At 63.9% G+C, this 21,211-nt stretch overlaps 4 protein-coding genes across 6 annotated transcripts; 1 reads left to right on the top strand and 3 right to left on the bottom strand.

Moving 5' to 3' along the window:
* The first annotated feature begins 2,196 nt into the window (after positions 1-2,196).
* ATXN7L3 (ataxin 7 like 3) lies at positions 2,197-10,937 on the top strand. Of its 2 annotated transcripts, none has more exons than XM_062018880.1 (13): positions 2,197-2,408; positions 3,974-4,057; positions 4,147-4,279; positions 5,893-6,064; positions 6,544-6,641; positions 6,917-6,939; positions 7,053-7,098; positions 7,192-7,223; positions 7,330-7,398; positions 7,768-7,811; positions 7,957-8,028; positions 8,314-8,447; positions 8,903-10,937. In XM_062018880.1, the coding sequence occupies exons 2-13, from the start codon at positions 4,007-4,009 to the stop codon at positions 9,049-9,051; spliced, it is 1,023 nt and encodes a 340-aa protein (XP_061874864.1). In that variant the 5' UTR covers positions 2,197-2,408; positions 3,974-4,006; the 3' UTR covers positions 9,052-10,937. The 2 variants fall into 2 exon arrangements, with proteins under 2 accessions (XP_061874864.1, XP_061874863.1); XM_062018879.1 differs by having other exon boundaries at positions 3,940-4,057.
* Positions 10,938-11,161: 224 nt separating this feature from the next.
* TMUB2 (transmembrane and ubiquitin like domain containing 2) lies at positions 11,162-13,383 on the bottom strand. Of its 2 annotated transcripts, XM_062017640.1 has the most exons (3): positions 13,355-13,383; positions 12,208-12,978; positions 11,162-11,831 (listed from the first exon to the last, which is right to left on the bottom strand). In XM_062017640.1, the coding sequence occupies exons 2-3, from the start codon at positions 12,747-12,749 to the stop codon at positions 11,465-11,467; spliced, it is 909 nt and encodes a 302-aa protein (XP_061873624.1). In that variant the 5' UTR covers positions 12,750-12,978; positions 13,355-13,383; the 3' UTR covers positions 11,162-11,464. The 2 variants fall into 2 exon arrangements, with proteins under 2 accessions (XP_061873624.1, XP_061873623.1); XM_062017639.1 differs by having other exon boundaries at positions 12,208-13,376.
* A 436-nt stretch (positions 13,384-13,819) lies between these two features.
* On the bottom strand, positions 13,820-15,989 carry ASB16 (ankyrin repeat and SOCS box containing 16). Its single transcript, XM_062019182.1, has 5 exons — positions 15,680-15,989; positions 15,113-15,380; positions 14,278-14,770; positions 14,086-14,199; positions 13,820-14,005 (listed from the first exon to the last, which is right to left on the bottom strand). The coding sequence occupies exons 1-5, from the start codon at positions 15,987-15,989 to the stop codon at positions 13,820-13,822; spliced, it is 1,371 nt and encodes a 456-aa protein (XP_061875166.1).
* Positions 15,990-16,382: 393 nt separating this feature from the next.
* On the bottom strand, positions 16,383-20,738 carry HROB (homologous recombination factor with OB-fold). The gene is made up of 10 exons (XM_062018388.1): positions 20,624-20,738; positions 20,269-20,319; positions 19,139-20,035; positions 18,937-19,020; positions 18,609-18,749; positions 18,321-18,429; positions 18,152-18,237; positions 17,281-17,403; positions 16,890-17,082; positions 16,383-16,712 (listed from the first exon to the last, which is right to left on the bottom strand). The coding sequence occupies exons 1-10, from the start codon at positions 20,624-20,626 to the stop codon at positions 16,639-16,641; spliced, it is 1,761 nt and encodes a 586-aa protein (XP_061874372.1). The 5' UTR covers positions 20,627-20,738; the 3' UTR covers positions 16,383-16,638.
* Positions 20,739-21,211: the final 473 nt, after the last annotated feature.

Raw genomic sequence — 21,211 nt, 5'->3', positions numbered from 1 at the left:
GTGTGCGTGTCCCCAAACACCTGGTGCACTTGGGGACCCCCTCCAGACCCCCATTCTAGAGGGAAAGAGGTTTGTTCCTTCTTGTTCTCCCGCATCCTGACCCTGGAGAGGAGCTGGTCTGGGGGACAGGATTTGGGAGCCCCCAAGGAGGGGCACCTGCTCCTCCTCCCCAGGCTGGGGAGAGGAGCCTGGGGGGCTTTTTCTCTTTTAGGCTTTAGTTTAGCCATTTTTTCTTTTCACTCAAATTTCAGCACAGCAGGTAGCTTGGGGAGAGCAGAAGTGAGAGGGGCAAGCTGCAGGGGCATTTCTGGCTGCAGGGGGATGGGGAGGGGGGTCCCTACTCTCCCCAGGTTTGCAGCTCAAGGCACCCCAAATCCAGCCCCCCCCAAAGAACTTGAGTTGCCCCCAGCTACAAGTAGGGGGCCTTCCTCGGTGCTGGATGGGTAATACCCCCTCTCACAGCTTCTTGCCTCAGATTGACCAGAAAGACCACCATTTGGGGAAAACTGACCCAAATCCTGGGGTAGGGGTGGGGTGAACCCAAGTGCCCCTGCACGGACAATCCCCTTCGGGCCTCCCCCTGGGTCTGGGGTCGCCCAAGAGAACCCAGCCAGCTCTGCACGTGTGTGTGTGTGTGTGGTGTCCATGTCCGTATCTGTCCGTCCCTCTGTCGTTCCTCTCCCCCTTTCCTCCATTTGGGATTTTCCTTTCATTCCCAATTTTTGATTCCCCCCCCCCAATCCCCCAAGGGGAAACCCCTCCCTTTTTTTTTCTGCTGAATGTACCCAGCACCGTCGTGTTTTAGTGGATGTGTTTTTAGTAACAAAAAACAACAAAAAAAGGCAAAAAAAAAAAAATAACCCAAACCACGACACCCCCAACTTTTCTTGTTTGTTTTTTTTTTCTGTTAAAAAAAAAAATTAAAAAATAATAATAAAAATGAAAAATTCTTACAGCGCCAACAATTTGGGGAGGGGCGGGGGGGGGGGCAGGCGTTTGCGCTGCAAGAGAATTGAACCTGAGTGCATTTTGGCACTGCCACAGAAAAAAAAAACCCACAAACCCGGGCTCCTTTAGATGGAAGTTTCTTGTGAATTATGTTAAAAAAAAAAAAGGAAAAAAAAAAAGAGGAAAAAAAAAAAAGGAAAACAAAAAAAAAGAGAAAAAAAAAAGCCAAAAACAAAACAAATCATCTTTTTTTTCTAATATTTAAAGAGTGGTTTTTGTAGGTTTAAAACAAAAAAACACAAAAAACAAAACAAAACAAAAAAAGGAAAAAAAAAAAGACGAAGAAATGAAAAAAAGCCCAGTTGGAGGCTGTGGGGCCGAGCAGGGTGCTTTCGGTTCCTCTGGGTTTTTTTTCGTTGTTGCTTGTTTGTTTGGGGGTTTTTTGTTGTTGTTTAGCCGGGATTTTAGGTTGTTTGCTTTTTTTTTTTTAGTTTTTTTGGGTTTTTTTCGTTGTTTTGGGTTTTGTTTGGTTTTTTTTTTTTTTGTATAATAAAGTGAAAAATGATGTTTCTGTTCTCATGTCATTACTATAAAAAAAATAAAACTTTAGGAAAAAAACCAAAAGCCAAGCCTGAGGAGTGTTTTCCCCTGTCCCCCCGGTGCGGATGTGCGGGGTCTGCGGCGGGGAGCCGGCTGCGGTGATGCCGAGGGGTCACTTTTAGGGGCTGGGGGTGGTCCGCAGGGAGTATCAAGGGAGGGGGGTGGGGGTTGGTGTCGCTCGGGAGGGGGTTTCCGTGGGTCCGTAACAGCGCAGAGCCCCGCGAGGATCGAAGGGCGGGAGCTGGGCGCAGCGGCGAGGACGAGGGGCTCCGTTAGCGTCACTCCGTGTGTGAGGCTGCCCCTGGGCGTCGCTGGGAGGGGTCTGAGGAGGCATGAGGCGTCCATGGGGACAGGGAGGCGGATCCATAGGGATGGGGGGGCTCGGTGGGGCCGAGACCGGGAGCCCGAGCGGTCCCTGCGGCAGGCCCCGGGTGGTCGCGGCCCAGGCCCCGCCCGCGGCCCCGCCCCCGCAGGCCCCGCCCCGGCGCCCCCCGGCCAGGTGCCGGCCCCGCTCGGCGGCGGCGGCGGCCGCTCCCCATTGGCCGCGCCCCGCACGGCGCCTCCCCATTGGCGGCGGGCGCGGGGGCGGGGGCGGGCCGTGCGCGCGCCGGGCGCGGCGCCCCGCCCCTCTCCCCTCCGCCTCGGGCCGCCGCCGCCGCCGGGCGGAGGGAGCGCCAGGCCCGGCCCGCCCGCTGCACCGCTCACGCTCCGGCCCCGGCCCCGGCCCCGGCCTCAGTCCCGGCCCCGGCAGGGCGGGCGCCGCCGCCGCCGAGCATGGCGAGCCGCCGCCGTGTCCCGCGGCGGAGCGGCGGGGGGCGCTGACCTGACCCCGGCCCGGCCCCGACGGGCCTTCCGCGCCGGTGAGTGACCGACCGACCCGCCCCTCTCGGCCCGCCCGGCCCGCAGCCCCCGGGGCCCCGCCCCGCCGTGGGGCCCTGCAGCACCGGAGGGCGGCCCGGTGACCCCGCCCCGGAGGACCTCAGCCCCCCCCCCCCTCCCGCCCCCCCCCCTTTGGATCCCGCGATCCGCCCGGCCCGGCGCCGGGGCCCTCCCCGGGGCTGCCCCGCCCCGCGTGTGCCCCTCCTCGGTCCCTCCAGCCCCTCCCCGCCCCAGCCCAGCACATTCCCCCGCCACCTCCGCGGCCCCGTGGGGGACCTTCAGGCGCCGGGACCCCCTTTCCCCCGCCCCTCGCTCTCCTGCTCCCCGCCTTTTTCTGCCCGCCGCTCCCCCACTCCGCCCCCCCCCCCCCCCCGCAAATCCCAAGCCTAACGCAGGCCCGGCTCCTGCCACGGTTTCGGGGGTTTCAGCCGTGTCTCCCCTCTCGCAGGCATCTCCCCGTGGAGGGCGGGCAGGGTGCAGCGTCCCCCTCATCCCCAGCTGGGTCCCCGCATCCCTTTTGTTCGGCTCCTCCCGGCCTTGCCCGCAGGCCTGCCTGCAGCGCGGGGGGGGGCTGGGCAGCACCGGGCTGCACCCGCACCCGCCCGGGCTCTGCCTGCACCACACCGGCCTCTCACCCCGGGGGAGGCACGCAGGGGGTCACGGAGGGTCCCGTGGTCTGCGGCCGCGGCGGCGCAGGTCCGAGCCGCTGCCAGACGGCGTTGCCGGTGTTTCCTCTTTCCGCAGCGGAGGGAAGAAATCTCCAGCTCGGGCCCGGAAGCGGGTGCGGGCGGGGGGAGGTGGGCGCGGGGAGCTCGCCATGCAGTCTCCGTGGTTAGGTCGGAACACCCCCGCCATGGCAACCGGGGCAGCGAGCCGCCGGTCCGAGCGCACCGCTCGCGGGTGCTGGCGGCAGCGCGGTGCTGGCGGGGGTGTCGTGGAGTGAGTTTGGGACCCCCCCCCCGGTTAGACCTGCCGTTGGAGAGGGGAGGCCGGGGGCTCTTTCTGCGAGGTGGGGGACGGCACGGTTGTCCCTGCCCTGTCCCCTCCCTCTACTCCTCCATCAGCTTCAAGGGAGGGTGATGCAGCAAAACCCAGTGTCCCTCTGCGGGGGGTGGCTTTGAGGGACACCCCTGAGCCCACCTGCAATCTGGAGGCAGTGCTGGGAGTGAGAGGGTGCACCTGGGGGACCTGAGGCTTTGTTGATGTTTATTCATGTCCCAGGTTGGCACAGGGGCGACCAGGGAGCCGATCCAAACGCACGACCCTTCCCTGTTCCCTCTTGATCTGTCCCCCAGGGAAGTTGGTGCCAGGCTGGCAGACTTCCATGCCCATCCCTCCCCCAAATTCCTGGGGGCTTTAACCCAAGACTCTGCCTCTTGGGACTTGGAGGCCCCCCAGAGGTCTTGGGGCCTGCCCAGTGCACAAGGTGGGGTTTTTGGCTGGGTGGGGGGTATCTGCTGGCCAGGGGTGAGATGCCAGCGTGTGCCCTGCCTCCCCTCCACCCACCCACAGCAAACCCCCCTCCCCGTGTGTCCTGTGCTATGAGCATTCGGCGTGACTTCTCTGGGAGCAGTTGCAAATGAAAATGGAGGAAATGTCTTTGTCTGGCCTGGATAACAGCAAACTGGAGGTGAGCAGTGCCCAGGGGCTGACTGGCTGCCCTCTCCCCTGGCCCCCACCTCCCTCCTCATCTCTCCTTTCGCCCCTCCCTTCCCCTAGGCCATTGCACATGAGATCTACACGGACCTGGTGGAAGATGCCTGTCTGGGCCTCTGCTTTGAAGTCCACCGGGCAGTCAAGTGTGGCTACTTCTTCCTGGATGACACAGACCCTGACAGCATGAAGGACTTTGGTGAGTGGGATAGGGGGTGTGGTGGTTTAGCCCATTGTCCACCAAGTCATAAAATCACTCCCTCTCCTAAACTGGACAGGAGAGAGAGAGAGAAATGTAACAAATGGCTTGTGAGTTGAGATAAGGATGGAGAGATCACTCGTCGGTTGGCATCACGGGCAAAACAGACTTAGGAAGAAAAAGGTTTGATTTAGTAAAGAAACAATAAGAGCAGGGAGGTAAGAAATAAAACCATCTTAAAAACACCTCTCCCCACCCCTCCTCTTCCTGGGACTCCCTTTCCTCCCCCCCAGCAGCGCAGTGGATGGGGGTTATGGTCAGTTCATTACAGATGGACTTTGCTGCTGCTGCTTCTCAGGGGGAGGCCTCCTCACACTCCCCACTGCTACACTGTTGCGTCCTTCCCATGGGAGACAGTCCCTCACCAACTTCTCCAACATGGGCCCTTCCCATGGGCTGCAGCTCCTCATGAACTGCTCCAGCATGGGGCCTGCCACTGGGGTAGCTGCTCACACCCTGCCCCAGCGTGGGTCACCCACCAGGAGAACAGTCCTTCAGGGACAGACTGCTCCAGCCTGAGTCCCTCACAGGGTCACAAGTCCTGACAGCAAACCTGCTCTGGCATGGGCTCCTCCCCCACGGACTCCCAGGTTCTGACAGGAGCTTGCTCCAGGATGAGCTTCCCATGGAGTCACAGCCTCCTTCAGGCATCCACTCGCTCTGGCGTGGGCTCCTCCACGGGCTGCCGGTTTGTCTCTGCTCCCCAGTGGCCTCCATGGGCTGCAGGGGACAACCTGCTTCACCATGGTCCTCACCATGTATCACAGGGGAGCCTTTCCAGGGCCTAAGCACCCTCCTCCCCCTCCTTCTCCACTGACCTTGGTGTCTGCAGAGATGTTTTCACATTCTCCCTCTCTGTTGCTGCTGCAGTTTTGCAACTGTGCAGCAGCTTCTCCAATCTGTTATCTACAGAGGCATAACCTCCATCACTAATTGGCCAGGCCTGGGTCAGGTGCAGGTCCAGCTTAGAACTGACTGACCCTAACCCTGTGAAGCTACAGGGGAAGCTTCTGGCAACTCTTTGTTAAAAGAAGCCACCCCTGTAGCTCCCCTGCTGCTAAAAAACCTGGTCCAGTCAAAAACCACTACAGGGGGACACAGTGAGCATCCTGTTCCCTGTGCTACTGGGAGGCTGTGGGTGGGGGGACACCCACTGCTTGTCCCTGCCTCTATTGATTTGGGCACAAGCCATGATGAGGAGGGTGAAACACACGGTGGCCCAGGCATCCCCCTGGCACTGCCAGTGCTGCTGTCCCATCTCATAGGTGCCATTTTGTAAAGCCCTGGGGTAAAGAACTCCACAAGTGTTTCCTTGGGGTGTGATGCTCTGCACTGGAGAAGCATGGCTGGGTAGAGAGTGGGAAGGTAGATCTCCCCTGGCTGCCCTGTCACTGGTTTCAGGTCCCCCCAAGATGTGGGAGGGGACTGGCAGCCCAAGGGACCCCCTCACCACCACCACCCCAGCCCCCAGCAAAGCACCAGAGCTGAGGGGCATGGTCAGCATCAGAGGGAGGTCTTGGGGTGGGGGGTCTGATGCATTTTGCCTCCCGCAGAGATCGTGGACCAGCCTGGCGTGGACATCTTCGGGCAGGTGTATAACCAGTGGAAGAACAAGGAGTGCGTGTGCCCCAACTGCAGCCGCAGCATCGCCGCCTCCCGCTTCGCCCCCCACCTGGAGAAGTGCCTGGGCATGGGCCGCAACAGCAGCCGCATCGCCAACAGGAGGTGGGCACAGCCCCCCTCGCCCCCAAAGCGCGGGGCTGGAGGCTCCTGCAGTCCACCCTGCACGGGGAAACGGGGGCACGAGGAAGGACTGAGGCTGTGGGGCTGTGTCTCTTCTCATTGCTGGGTGTGGAGGATTTGGGCAACCCCATCTCAGTGCTGATGAGCCTGGGATGGAAACTGGACATCTGGCCTCTCCTCACTCCTTTTTCATTGTGGGGGGTGTATCCATGTGCCCCAGCCCTGGAGTCCCACCTCCAGCTCCTCTTGCCCCAGCCCTGTGATTCATTTCTGGAAAAAATGACCTGGGAATCCTGTCTCCTCTGTCCCCAATTCCTTTGGTGGCTGCTGGGAACCCCTGCCTTGGATCTGAAGTGGGCACGGCATTGCTGGTGGGGCATGGCACAAGCCCAGGGGTGCCAGGGAGGGTGCATGATGGGTCCCAGCCATGGGTCCCTGACCTTCCTCCTCTCCCTGTACAGGATCGCGAGCAGCAACAACATGAACAAGTCAGAGAGCGACCAGGAGGACAATGATGACATCAATGACAATGACTGGTCCTATGGCTCTGAGAAGAAAGGTAGGCGGACACAGGGTGCCACAGGCCCCCAGCCCCTATGTCAGGGACACATCCTGGCTGCCCCATGGCCCTCAAACACAGTCCTAGGCGTGTGTGCAGGGGGTGGCAGGGTGGGAACAACCGAGTCCTGGGGTGCCCGACTGCCCCAGCCCATGCCTGGGCAGGGTGTCTCCCAGCAGCAGAGCGGAGGCGGGGCTGGCAGCAACTGCTGCAGCGGCTGGGGCTAAATCCACCACAAAAGGTAAAACTTGTCCCTCTTCTGTCTCTCTCTCTAGCAAAGAAGAGGAAATCCGACAAGGTGAGGGGTTGGCAGGGTGTGAGGGGCTGCTAGGGGGTGGACCTGGGGCGGAGGCGGTGTGGGGGACATGGGGGGGCACCTTGCACCTCCCAGCAGCCCCGGTCTCCTTGCAGAACCCCAACTCGCCCCGCAGGTCCAAGTCCCTGAAACACAAAAATGGTGAGTGGGGGGGGTGGGGGGGCTGGTGGCCCCGGGCGTCACACGGGGGCCAGGCCACGGGCAGGGGTCCTCCTTATGCCTCTTGTCTTCCAGGCGATATCAGCGGGAACCCAGACCCCTTCAAGGTGAGCCCGGTGTGGGATGGGGCTGGGGGGCCTGGGCTCTGTCCCCCACCCGCCCAGGTGTCCCCTGCCCCCCACCAGCCCCGACCCGGCTCTCTGCCCCCCACAGTACAGCAACTCAGCAGGGATCAGCTACGAAACGCTGGGCCCCGAGGAGCTGCGGACGCTGCTCACCACGGTGCGTGGCTGTGGCCGCAGGGCTGGGGGCGCAGCGGCGGGTACAGCGCCGCCCTGACCTGGGCAGATGGGGCACACGGGCACTGGCGCTCCCAGGGTCTCTCCTGGCTTGGCTCTGACCCGGCAGGGAATGAGGAGACGTGTGATCTGAACCCTGTGGCAGGGAGGTGCCTCTACCCCGGGACAAGCTCTGCACCCCCATGGGGCATGAAGTCCCAGTCCTGGGGGACATGCTGGCCTGCGAGGGGGCGGCTGCTCTGTCTGGGGGGACAGGACAGCACCTGGAGAGTTGGGAGTCACGGGACCACGCTGCAGGCTGGTGGTCACATGGCTGCTCGCCCACCCCCTCACCCATCCCTTCTCTCCCCAGCAATGTGGGGTCATCTCCGAGCACACCAAGAAGATGTGCACCAGGTGAGGGAATCCTGGTCTTACCCTGCACAGAGCAGGAAGCTGGGGGGCTTTGGGAGGGGCAGAGGGGTCCCCAAGATGCCTGGATCCCTGTGGGAGCTGCGGAGGGGGCAGCCAGAGGCCTGAGTGCGCGGTGTCTTGCTGGCAGGTCCCTGCGGTGCCCGCAGCACACGGACGAGCAGCGGCGGTCGGTGCGCGTGTACCTCCTGGGGCCCTCCGCGTGAGTCAGCACCCGCCGCCACACACCCGGCACGGGGTGGGGGCAAACCGGGCTCTGCCCCCCGAGAACGGGGGCTGGGGGGGTTGCATGGAGTGGTCAGGTGGGGGTGGGTACAGGGATGTCTCCAGGGAGGCTCGGAGGGCCGGGATTGGGATGTGCAATGTGGGAGGGTCCTGGGGAGATGGATGGAACCCCTGGCAGCCTCTGACATTGAGGAATGCAGCACCATGGGCTCCATCCTGCCCCGTCACAGGGGCTGGGGACCCCCCTAATGCCTTTGCCCAGGTCCCTGCCCGAGGCAGAGGGCACCGTGGAGAACGACAGCTTCGAAGTGGCTGAGAGCCAGGCCCTCATGAGCCGGCTGCAGTGGGACGGCTCCTCCGACATCTCACCCTCCGACTCGGCCTCCTCGAAAGCCAGTGAGTGTTTAGGGGCAGAGGGAACAAATCCTGCAACATAGACCCCTCTGCGGGGCCAAAACTGGGCCCTCCTGATGTCCCCCCAGCCCAAGAGGGGACACAGACTGACCACAGCTACCCAAAGCCAGCCTGAAGCGTCCCTGGAGCTTCTACTGGGACATCTTGTTACCCACCTTCCTGAGGTGGAGGGAATGTTTTGGGGATGCTTTCCCAGATATAAATTGGTGACAGGGGGATCCTCTCTGTTTTGTGGGGGTTCCTGATGCCCCCATCTCCTCCCCCATGCCCCCATCTCCTCCCCCATGCCCCCATCTCCTCCCCCATGCCCCCATCTCCTCCCCCATGCCCCCATCTCCTCCCCCATGCCCCCATCTCCTCCCCCATGCCCCCATCTCCTCCCCCATGCCCCCATCTCCTCCCCCATGCCCCCATCTCCTCCTTTCTCTCCCCTCCAGGTACAAACAACTCTGAGTCCCGCAAGACCAAGAAGAAGAAGCCCCACCTGGGGCTGGTGAGTGGGACCTCAGGGCTGGGTTCCAGCAAGAAGAAGAAGCCCAAACCCCCTGCACCCCACACCCCCAGCATCTATGATGACATCAACTGAGCACAGCAGAGCTGATGGAGGAGGGGGAAGATGGACAGACAGATGGACACAGGCTGGAGCAGCCCTTCCCCCCCAACTGGGGCAGCCCTGCCGTTTGGACACAAAGTGGGTGCCTGGGGCAGAGGATGGAGGACCTGGCCATTGCCACAGGGGTTGGGGGGTGGAGTGGCAGTGGGGGTGGATTTGGGAGCCCTCAGTCATGCCCTTTTTCCCCCACCCCGGTGCCTCTATTTATTCTGTGTCATAGTTCTTGTATGTGGGGGCTCTCATCGGGGGGTTGTCTTGCTCTGAGATGGGGGCACAACCCCTCCCCCCTTCCCTCCTCACCACCCACCCAGAAACCCGCTGTGCACCTTCCCTGGCTCGTTCCTCCAGAGGACCCTTACCCCAGGGGGGTGGGGAGTGGCACACGGGTGATGGGAGTGCAGATCCCTCCTGCCTCGGGGGTTTGGGGGCAGCTCCCAGCCTGGGGCTGCTCCCCCCTCCCTGCTGCGGGCCAGCACGCATGGGTTGGGCTGGATCAGAATCAGGGGGTAGTGTGCTGGAAGGGGCTTTTCATGCTTGAAGGAGACAGATGGAAACTGCACACCCCCAACTCTGCCATAAGCAGCTGGATTCATCTGCTGGGGAGGGTGTTTGTGGCCCAGCATGGCCTGTACAGGGCTTGCCCAAGCTCGGGGGAGTCCTGGGCAGGGGTGTACTGCATGCTGCATCCTTTGTGTTTGGGGCTGTTTGTGGGGGGACAGCTGGGGCAGCTCGGGATGGGAGAAGCTGCCGTGACCTTTCCAGCTCTGAACTGGCCTCTGTGTACAGAGGGGTGGACCTTGGCCTGCCAGGGACTGCCCCTGAGCCTCAGAGCAAACCCGGGGCCCACAGCCTGGACTGGAGGCAGAGTGTGGTGTCCTCTGTGGTGTCTGCCCTGCCCTGGCACTGGCCTCACCCCCAGGCTGATGGCCCCAGGGCAGCTCAGTGTCCCAGTCCTCATGTGTCTGGGGACCTCCTGCTGCAGTTAGGGATGGGAGGGAAGTCCTTTCAGTGTTTCTGCCCCCATGGAGCGGGGCGGGGGAGTGCAGCACTCCACTGTGCAGTGGGGGAAGACAGGTCCCTCTCCGTGGATCCACACCCCCCCCAGCCCAGTCCTACCCCTCTCCAGTTGTGTTCAGCACAGGGGCAGTGTTGGGGACAGAGTTAGCTCAGTCCCCACTCTTGTTCCCCCCACCCCCAATGGCTGTCTGACACCCTGAGTTTGGCTGTATGTCGCTGGGGGGAGGCTGCTTCTGTTCTACTCCCCCGTGCTGGGGTGGGGGGTGGGGGGCTTCTCCTTTCAGGGGGTCTTGCAAATTATGGTGCTCTGTACTCTGGATTCACTATTGTTTTAAAACTGCTGCTAAAAGCTAGTGCTGTGGCAGAGCCCTGGGCACCCCAAGCTGCTGGGGTTGGGCCCTACTGCCTGGGGATCCTCACGCTCCCTCTCCACTGCAGTTGGCAGTAGCTCCCGGCATGGCTTTGGGGCTGGGCCTGGCCACTGGAGCACGCCGAGCTGGCCTCCGTGTGCCCTGGGGCCTGAGGAGGAGCATCTGGCCACCCAGAAACAGGACAACCACCCTGGGCCCTCTCCCACCGCCTGGGACAGCCTGAACCCTTCCCATTGCAGGAGAGGTGCTGCAATTTGGGGTTCAAGGGCCATAAAGGGGTTGGGGACCCCCAGTCCATATCCTCGCCCCCCTGGCCAGGCTCATAGGTGCCCAGGGCCCTCCTGGGCTCCAGCCTTGTCTGTTTGCACACGTGCTCCATCCCACCCAGGGCCCTGAGCCCAGGGCAGGTCTGTGTGTCCCAGCAGTGGGTTGTGGCTGCCCCTGTAAATAAAACTGCATCTTGACTTGGTATCCCTGGTGTGTGGCTGCTGTGCAGCACCAGAACCTCACTGGATTGCCTGTGTGTAATGGAGCGAGGCCATCACATCCTCCCCCAGCCCAGCTGCACCCAGCTTACCAGACTCTTGGGGCTGCCTGTTTTTGAATGAATGCTTCCCAGAAGCAAGGGGAGGGCAGTGTGTGGGGTGGGGTGAGCCAGCCCCAGTTTCCTGGAGCAGGAAGGTGAACACTTGGGCTCATGTTACACCTTTTATTTAAGTCTGTGGGAGGAAGCAGCGGCCCACTGCGGGGCCCTGGGTACCTTCAGCATGTCCACTCAGGCTGAGATCTTTTCCCTTGAGCTGTGGGGTGAGGAGGACAGTGTCTGGGGGGAGCACAGATCCTTCTGGTGTGGGGGGGCAAAGTCTGGCACCAAGACTGGGAAGGATGGGCCAAGCTCCCTGCTGCACCAGCTGCACACGCCACAGTGGAGAAAGCACCACCTGAGCACTGCTGGTCCCTGGGGGATGGCAGGCTCGGGGCCCCTCCTGGGCCAGTCCCTACTGTCCGTACAGCCCGAACACCAGGAAGCTGAACAGCACCGTGACGCCGATCAAGGAGACGGTGGCCGGGCCGCTGAAGAGCTGCCGGTAGTTGATGCGGAAATACCAGACGACTGCCAGCACCACCATGACGGTGGGGACCATGAGGTTCCCTGCGCCCAGGGGGAGGCCCCCGACGTCTGGCGTGGCAGGGGCAGCGCCAGGGTCGGGCAGGGGGGTGGGGGTGCTGGCACTCTGGGACTGGTGGCAGTGGATGACACAGTTGTCTGTGATGTGGAGCGAGTGCAGCGTCTGCTCTTGGTCCTGCAGCAGCTGCCCACGGTAGATGAACTTCATCTGGCTCTCCTGGCCCGGGAAACACTTGCTGTGGGAGGAGGGAAAAGGTCAGAGATGGAAGAACTGGTGCTCCTGGATGCAGATAAAGTCACCTGGGGGCTGGGAGGAACCCCAGAGAGAAAAGCCGAAGGGATCCTGGCTTGGGGGAGCAGTGGCCACCAGATGCCATCTCCTCTTTTAACTTTGTAATTTTTAAACTGGCACTTTATCATTTCTGGAGGGATTCCTCAGCAAAGCACAGGGAGAGAAGCATAGCAAGAATGGTTGGAAACCCTCCCCTGTCCTCTGGCAGAATGGTGGGGAGGGGGCTGTTGTACAAGTGCAGGGACAAGAACCATAAGGGGAGGGAGGGGTTGCAGTGAGGCAGCCAGCGCTCTCTCATGCTCACCTCTCTCAGGACCTACCTCTTGAGGCCCCCTACAGTGTCCTCAGGCCGGACCATGGCTACCTCCTCCGTGTCGTTGAGGAATTTGAGCCGGATCTTGATGAGGCCGGAGCACAAATCGCTCCCCACCAGGGCAGGCGGCTCCCCCTGGCTGCCCGGGGCACTGAGCTCAGCAGCCAAGGTCCTTTTAGGCAAGGTCTGGATGTCCAGCAGCTGCTCCAGACTGGGGTCAGAGGGGCTGCTGCCAGACCCCTGCTCTGCTGCTGGCCCTGCCACGGCTCCACCTTCCTCTTCTGTTTTGTCCTCTCGGTTTTCAGGGACTCTTTGGGGCTCTGGCACTTCATCTGCCCCTGCCGTCCCCACGAACCGCTCCATGCGGCCGAGCCGGATGACGGCTACATCCCCCGCCGTCACGATTGTTCCCAAAAGATGGCTGCTGCTGTCAGCAACGTAAGTGGACAGCCATGCCAGCACCAGAGCCAGGACCAGCACCACGACACCGGCCACCACTGTCACCTCGTTCCCCAGCCCTTGGATGAAGGTGGCAGTGGGGAGCTCCATCTCTGAAGCAGTCTGGAGGAGCCGGGACTCCTCCTCCAGCCCGGCAGCTAGCTCTCTGGCTCAGCTCTCCCGGGAAGACCCCGTGCCTCCCCGCCGGTGCGGGGAGGGAAGGCGGCAGCCCCTCTGCGACGGCAGGGCTTCTTCTTCCAGGAGGCAAAACTTACGGCTCAGCAGCACCGACCCGGCGCCTGCTCGCAGGAGGGCGGCGCTGGCGCTCCCGACACGGCACCTGGAAGTACAGCCCGAGCTGGAACCAGCCCGGCCGGGAAGCGGCCGAGCGCTCGCCTGACCCTGTCGCGGAGGGTGCCGGTGGGCTCCCTCGGTGGCCGGACAGGGTGACGCCACTCCCGAGCACCCGCCCCGCGCCTGCCAGGGAGGTTTAAGCGCTTAAAGCCTTCCGGGCCTTCTGCTGCGGCCCCCGGCCCGGCGCCGGCGGGCAAGCGGCACAGCCGCGCGAGTTCAGCCCGTCAGAGGGCGGGCGGCGGGCCGAGCGGCGGCAGGACGGCGCTGGGAGCTAACTCGGGGCGGCCCAGGGAAAGAAGGCGCCGGGTGCGTGGCTGCCGGGCCCGGAGCGGGGCGGCTGGGGGGGGCCCGTCCGCACTCACCGCGTCCCGCCGCCGCCGGAAGCGCCACGTCACGGCGCCGCCGCGCGGGGGGGGCGGTGAGAGCCGCGGCCCGCGCGGCGCGTCACTAAGCCCCGCCCCCTGGGCGTGTCCCAGCGCGCGCCGGGAGCGCAGGGGCGGGAACGCGCGAGACACGCCCCCACGCGTGCGCGCGGAATCGGGGCGGGGCCGGGGGGGCGGGGCATAACGGGGCGGGGTCACCGCGGCCCCTCCCCCCGGCACAGGCCGTGCCCCCCACCCCCCGCCCCGTGCGGTGTCCGCGGCTCCTGCCGGGCCCCGCAGGAAGGAGCCGCCTCCACAGCTCTGTCAGCGTTTTTATTCGCATCGAAGTGCCTGGGGGGGACGGGACATGAGGATGCAGGCGAGGGGGAGGCCACGAGGGAACACGGAGCTGCCGGCCCGCGCTTGTCACTCTCATGCGGGGGGCCCGGGCCGTGGGGGCCACCCTCAGGAGATGAGCCCCTCCAGGGGCAGCTGGAGGTAGCGGCGCAGCGGGGGCGGCAGGGCCAGCTTCGGGATAGCGGCGTGGCAGCGCGCAGCCAGGTGCCGTCGGATAGCGCAGCGGGCCAGGTGCTGCAGCCGGCGCGGCTGACCCGCCATGCACAGTGCCGAGGCGTAGAAATCCCGGTGCTCCTGGAGGAGGGGACAGACACAGGAGTGAGCATGCTGGGGTTGCGGAGAGGAACAGGCCAGAGCGCGCTACACTCCCTCACCTCCCACAGCTCCGGAGGCACGGCGTCCACCCAGCTGTCGGCGGGGGGAATGCGGTCATAGGCATTGAGCACCACCTCCAGCGCCGGCGGGTGCCGGCAGCAGAACTTGAGCATCTGTTGACAGAGCCGTGTCACCGAGGCAGGGGTCACCGTTACTGCACCCCTGTCATCCCTCCGGCCCCGATATCCCACCTTGGGCTGGACGGGGCCGGCGCCGTGGTTGAGGAGGAGGGCGATGGTTTCCTCGGGTTGCTGGTGCTGGTACTCCTCGACGGCGTGGAGAGCACAGTCCATGGGGGTGTAGCCAGCGCAGTTGGGGACAGTGGCATCGGCTCCGTGGCGCAACAGCAGCCACGCCAGCCGGGCCTGTCCGTTGCTGCAGGCGTTATGCAGCGGCGTGTGGTCCTTGCGGCCAGCGGCCCTGGGGTCGGCCCCCGCTGCCAGCAGCTGCTCAGCCACCTGGTAGTAGCGCTCGGCGTCCTCAGGGTGCTCGGCCGCGGCACAAGCGGCGTTGAGGGGGGTCTCGCCTTGGCGGCTGCGGCGCGTGGCGTCGGCACCGTGCTGCAGGTACAGCTCCACGTGGGCCACCAGCCCGTGCCGTGCCGCCACATGCAGCGCCGTCAGCTGCCGGTCTCGCGTCCCCAGGTTCACCCGCGCCCCGTGCGCCAGCAGCAGCTCCGCGCACCTGCCGGAGGACGTGGGTGAGACGGGGCTGAGGACCCGGCCTCGGAGACCCCCTGTCACCCACCCACTGGACCCCTCCCCCGGGACCAACCCCCGGGACCCGCGGGACAGGGAGTGCTGCACGCAGGGGTCCGAACGCGGGGCCGCGGGATGGAGCCCGGAGGGTCGGGCAGGGGGCGGGCCCTCGGCGGTGGGCTCGGCTTGGGGGGCGGACCCCCACACGCAGATGAGGCTGCCCGGGGAGGGGCTGCCGAGGGGGCGGGGCCTCGGGTGGCGGTGGGCGCGGATCCCGGGGCGGGGGGGCGGGGGGCGGGGCTTCCCGGGGCCGCGGCGGCGCGCGCACCGGAGGCTGTCGCGCGCGGTGCAGAGGTGCAGCGGGGCCGCGCCGTCGGCGCTGGGCAGGTCGGGGTCGGCGCCGAAGGCCAGGAGCAGGCAGGCGCAGTCGGCGCGGGGGGCGGACACGCTGTCGTGCAGCGGGGCACGGCCGCCCACCACCGCGTTCACGTCCGCGCCCCGCAGCAGCAGGTGCCGGGCGCAATCCCCGTAGCCCCGGCCGGCCGCGATGCGCAGGGCTGACGTCTGCTGCCGGCGGGGGCTCAGCACCCACAGCCCTGGCGGAGAGTGGGGAAGGGAGGAGGGGGGATGTCAGGGAGCTGCCCCATGCCGGCCCACTCGCCCGAACACCTTCCACCTCCAATCCCCGGAGGCTGGTTGTGAGCCGCGACATCCGCCCACCTCCACCTCCTGGTTGAGACCGCGAGAGACCCCTCCTCCCTTCCCCCAGGCGTCCTCTCTCTCCCACAACCCCCAAATTAGAGCAGCCAGCCCTCCTCCCCCATTGCTCTTGACCTTGCCCCCCCTTCCCTCAGCTTGTTTTGCAGTAAGGAAGGGACACTTGCCACCCCCCTACCCTGCTCAGGTGACCACACCAGCTCCTCGGTGACCGTCTCCATGATCAGGTTCGTGGTGGTCTCATCCTTAAAGATGCTCTTGATGCGCAGGAGGTCCCCAGTGTACAGGGCATTGTGGACAGCAGGGTCCCGGCAGTACTGCGTCCGCCGGGAGGGGAGCAGGGGGGGCCGGGGACTGGCGGGCAGCAACCGGCGCGTGGCCCGCTCCCGAGCCAGGGCTCGCCGGCGCTCCTCCTGCTCCAACAGCTCCCGCTGGAGCTGCAGGGAGCGTAGGGCTGAGGAGCTGAAGGCAAAGGTTTCCTGAGCCATGGATGCCCCGGGAGGGCAGGGAAAGGCTGGGGTAGAGCAAGCTGCCTCCTGTGCCTTGTAGGGGTTATAAATAGAGCTGTGCCCCACACTAAATGCTGAATCAAGAGCCCAAGCCAGGCCACCCTATAAATAACTCCCCTAATGTGGTAAACAGAGTCACATTGGTTCAGGGCTACCAGAGAGATTAACCTGTTGGTGGGTTCGAGATAGGGACAGTCCCCTGGGACTTGGATCCAGCACCCCACCCCCTGGTAAGGAGAGGGAGAGCAGAGACTCCCAGAGAGGAAGGGTTTGGAGTGCTGCAGCTCAGCAGAGAGAGCTAGCCCTGGCACCGGGACAGAGGAGATAAAGACAAATAAGCAAACAGAGCAAGGCAGAGGCAAAACAGCCTTTTAATACAGGTTTGGGAGCCAAGACGGGCCATCCAGCCCTGAGGAACAGGAACAGACACTGAGGCAGTATACCCTGGGACTCCCCAGCTTCCCCCCCAGCTCTTGGCTCTGGAACAAACGCAACAAATACACAGAGAAAGGACTAGGCAAGTGCCTGGTGCATCACATATTTGCTTGGCATCCTTAACAGGCCACAGCTCAGCTTGGGCCGTGGCTGCAGGAACCTATCCCCATGGCTGTGCCACAACTCCTTGAGGTCAGCAGCAGTCAGTTTGGGCTGGCACAGAGAAGAAATCCTCAGGCAACTCTCCCAGGAGCCCATCTAGGTCATCTGCACAGGCACAGGGAGGATGAGATGTATGACTCTTACAAATGTCTAGAATTGGAATCAACTCCACATACTGGGGATGTGGTGGGACAAGACGTCTCTTTGGCATTACAAGGGAGAGGAGGCACTGGCCAACCCCAGGACCTGTTTTCATCCCCACACAGAGTGGGCTCAACTCACCCATATCACAGCCATCAGCTCCCACTGGCTCTTCTCGCCCGGGCCTGGGGCTCTGTGGGTGCAGGGAGATGCCGCTAGGAGCCTGCTCTGTGCTGTGGCTGCCCAGCCTCCATTGGCCCCAGTCCCCAGAGGCAGAGTCACCGGGAGGAAGATGTGCAGGGTGAGGCCAGAGTAGCCCAGCCTGGGAAGGGACCTGCAAACCCAGCAGAGAGGAGTGGTTGGGAGCCCAGAGGAGGCTTTATGCATCTCTGCTAAGCCTCTCCCCTTCCTCCCCAGTTGCTTTCAAGGGTCTCTCTAGTACAGGAGGTCTGGAATTCCTTCCCCCTGCATAACCTTGGCAGGTCTCAGCAACCCAGCCCTTCAGGGCTAGTGGTACTGTGCCCTCCCTCACCTCCTGCTGCATTAGCGATGGCTGGGAGAAGCTGCCCTCAGGCTCCGGTGGGTAGATCTTCAGCAGGTTGGTGGGGGTGACGTTAAGGTAGTGGTTGCGGTGGGATGGGGAGAAGACGCCTACCTGTGAGGACAGACCAGTGGGTCAGAGCCAGAGCTGTGGCTTTCAGTGCCACCCCTGGCTGCAGCCTGCGGAGGAGACAGGAGCCCCTTAGACTCATAGAATCCTGTCAGATTCAGGTCATGGAAAAGACCCTTACAATCAAGTCCAAGCCCCGGCCTCACACTGCCCAGCCCACCGCTAACCCATGGCCCTCAGCACCTCTGTTATGAGTCTTTTTGATATCTCCAGGGATGAATACTCCTCCACCTCCCTGGGCAGCCCATGACAGGGTGTAAAAACCATCCCTGTGAAAAAGTTCTTCTTGGTCTCCAGTCTTAACCTCCCCTGGCACAACTTGAGGCCATTTCCTCTTGTCCTATCATTTGTTACTGGAGAGACCAATCCCCACCTCACTACAACCTCCTCTCAGAAAGCTGCAGAGAGCAATCATGTCTCCCTTCAGCCTCCTTTTCTCCAGGCTCTCTCAGCTACTCCTCATCAGATTTGTGCTCCAGACCCTTCTTGCAGCTTCACTGACTATCTCTGGACACGCTCCAGCACCTCAATATCCTTCTTGCAGTGAGGGGCTCAAAACTGAACACAGTGTTGGAGGTGTGGCCTCACCAGTGCCCAGTACAGGGGATCCATGCACACATACAAATATATACACAGTACTTTCTACTTTTCCTGTTTCCTTGGGATGTGAGCCCAGCACCTGGGGCAGAAAGGGCCCCAAAGGTGTTACCGGTGCCAGAGATCTGCTTCCTACCTGCTTCAGGAGCAGCACCGCGCCAGGCTTGAGCTCACTGTGTCTCTCTTCCAGCAGTAGGCGATGCACCGTGCCCTGCATCTCTCCTGTAGACAGAGAGGGAACCCATTAGCCTTGGGGAGCAACAGCCAGGAACCCCAATCCGACCCAGGCATGAGCTCAGACACACCAGTTGGGTCCCTGAACACAGCACCAGCATCAACGTTGGTCCTGGTCAGGGTCTTGATCATTACCGCCATGCTGGGGACCTTGTTCTTCGGGAGCTGCTTCAAGGCTGCCTGAACATGTAGACACTCATCACACCCATATCCCCAAGGGCAGCCCCACAGGATGTCTGCAGTCAGCACAGCTCAGCCCCCTCCCCACAATGACACCTGGCCCTGGAAACAGCTCCAAGGGGCAAGGGAAGAGCCAGGGAGTCGTCTGGGCTGGTACCTTTACCCAGAGCCTCTCTCACCTTCCGCAGCACCATGACCACACTGTAGGTCCTGAGGAAACAGCCAGGGTCCCTCTCATCCAGCCCCAGCTCAGTCTTCATGGCAAGCCAGGGCCCCTTCCCAAAATCCTCTTCTGCAGGCAGCGAGGAGCTGGGCAGTTCCTGGAGTCACAGGACAACTGCAGTCACCATACCAGACCACAGCCAGTACATCTCGTAGGCCTGCCACAGCAAGAGGAGCCCCAGGGATCCCCTCCCCTTCCAGCATTGCGCTCCGAAAGCCTTAGGGAATGCCCACAGCAGCACTGCTGGGACCTATATCCAGCTCTGCACCAGAGCTGGGGGTTACCTCCATCCGTGGCTTTGCCACAGCTCCGTGAGCTGGAGTCTGGGGAGCAGAAACAAGGATCTCCTCCAGGAGCTTCCCAGCATGCTTATAGGAGAGAGAGAGAGACACATGTCATGGGGTACCCGGGGGAGGCTCTGAGGCTGCCTGGGGCTTTGCATCTTTTCACTAGCTACTCCCATGCCATGGCTTCCCCTGCACTCACCTGCTGTGGCAGGATTCCAGCAGGCCCTGGGAACCGGCGAGTCTTCCCCTGCGGTGGGAGGCAGGGGGCAGTCCCTGGTGCTTTGCTGGCTGCTGTCACCAGCTGCACAAGGTGGTTGGTGACCACTGGTGTCTGCAGGCTGCCTGGGGCTGGCCCGAGTGGCTGCTGCCTCGGCAGAGGCTCCACACAGCTCATCAAGGCTGGGGGGTTGGAGTGGGGTCCAGGGGGTGGCCGGCGTGGGGGACAGCTCTGCCCTGCAGAGCTGCTCATTCCTGGCTGGCATGAGGATGCACAGAGAGGCCTCGGGGCTGGACCCCCAGGAGTGGGGATGGAGCCCGACGAGCTGCCCGGTTTTCCCAGTGGAGTGGGGGGCCTGGAGGGGCAGATACCAGCTGCGCTGGGCCGCAGCGCCAGCCTGGGAGCAGCAGCTGCCTGTGGGGTGGGCAGGGAGTCCAGGCTGTCCTCTGGACCCCTGGAGCTGGCAGGGACCAGCTCCTGTCCCACCCGCAGCTTCTTAGGGGCCACCCACTCCTGGGGTCTTTCGTGCCCCACATGTATCTGTGGCGGCTTCTCCCATCCATCTGTGGGCAGCTGGGCAGCACTGGACCCCGAGCTGCCAGCGGGGTCCTCCAGCTCCATGCAGGCGGCCAGGAAGAGATCATTGTCCCGCTCATCCTGGGGGGCCTCTCCCTGAGCCAGGGGGCGCTGGCAGCCCCCAGGCTGCTCCCCTGGCACAGCGAGCGGCCGCAGCCCGGTACGTTTACCAGGAGGGTGACCGAGCTGAGGTCCCTGCGGGCAGAGGGGCTGCACCCTGGGAGGTCCCGGGCCATCGGCAGCTGACGAGCATCTGGGAGACACAAACTGGTTCTCTGCATCCTCCACGGCCGAGAGGAAATCCTAGGGGTGGGAAGGAGAAGGCGCTGGGCGGCCAAGCAGCCCCATACCCCGTGCAGAGCCCACCGTGGGGGGACCGGGCCAGCACAGGACCCTGCCCCACCGGCCCCCGGGGATCAAAGCCAAGAGCCAGCCACTCCGTAGCGAGGCAGCGGCGCGTAACGGGCTGCCGCCGCCCGGGAGGGTTACAGCCACGCCGGCGGGGCCGCTCGCGGCGGTGCCGGCGCCGCCCTCACCTCGTCCGCCAGGTCGCCGTCGGCGCCGAACAGCTGCTGGAGGCGGCAGGCCTGCGGGGAGCGGCAAGCTGTGCGGCGGGCGCGGCGTGCCCCCTGCAGCGGGAGCAGCCCTGGCGCCCCCGGGGGCTCCCCGCGCCCGCCCCGCCGGGAAGGGGGACCCCGCGCAGCCCCACGGCCGGCATCACCCCGAGGAGGACGGAGACCCCGAGGGCGCCATGGCGGGGGCTTTGCCCGCCCCGCCCTACCTCACCGGGGCCCTCAAACCTTCCCCTGGGCTGGACCGACCCCCGAGGACCATCACCCCCTGCCAGGGGGCCGCAAGCCTCCCCGTGAAGCCCGCTCCCCGTCCCGTTACCATGACAGCGGCGCGGCCCCGGCCGTGCAAGGCGGAAGTGGGGCGGGCCGGGCCGCGAACCCGCGGCCCCGAGGGCGGCCGGAACGGCCCCTTTAAGGGCCCCGCGCCGCCTGTCGGCGGGCAGGAATGCGGCCGCGCCCCTTAAAGGGGAGGTGTCAGCGCTCATTGACCCCCCAGCTCCCGCCGCGCGCTGTCCGTCCGTCCCGCGGCCCGCCCTCCCCGTGGCCCCTCCCGCTGCCGCCCCGCCCCGCGCACCCACGCGTGTCCGCTGTGCACCGGCCGGACCCGCTGCTTCCCGCGGCGCCGGCGGTGACTCACCGCGCCCGGGCCCGGCGTGAGTCATCGCCGCGCGCCCCGGGAACCTGCCCCCTCCAGACTCCCGTCTGTTACACGCTCACGCGCGCCCGTGTGCGGTGCTGCCGGCTGCACGCCAGCCCGTCACACGTGCACGTGCGTGTGCAGCCGCGCGCAGAGCACGCACGTGCCGTTGCACAGTCGCTCGCCGGAGGTGCGGTCGCGATCCTCCCCTACCCCCCTCCGCAAGCCTGTTGCACGCGTATCCACGCGCTCGTGTGCAAGAGCGGCCCT

The sequence above is a fragment of the Colius striatus genome, chromosome Z (genome assembly GCF_028858725.1).
Source record: "Colius striatus isolate bColStr4 chromosome Z, bColStr4.1.hap1, whole genome shotgun sequence".
NCBI classification, from domain to species: Eukaryota; Metazoa; Chordata; class Aves; order Coliiformes; family Coliidae; genus Colius; species Colius striatus.
This window is presented reverse-complemented; position numbering and strand designations above follow the sequence as displayed.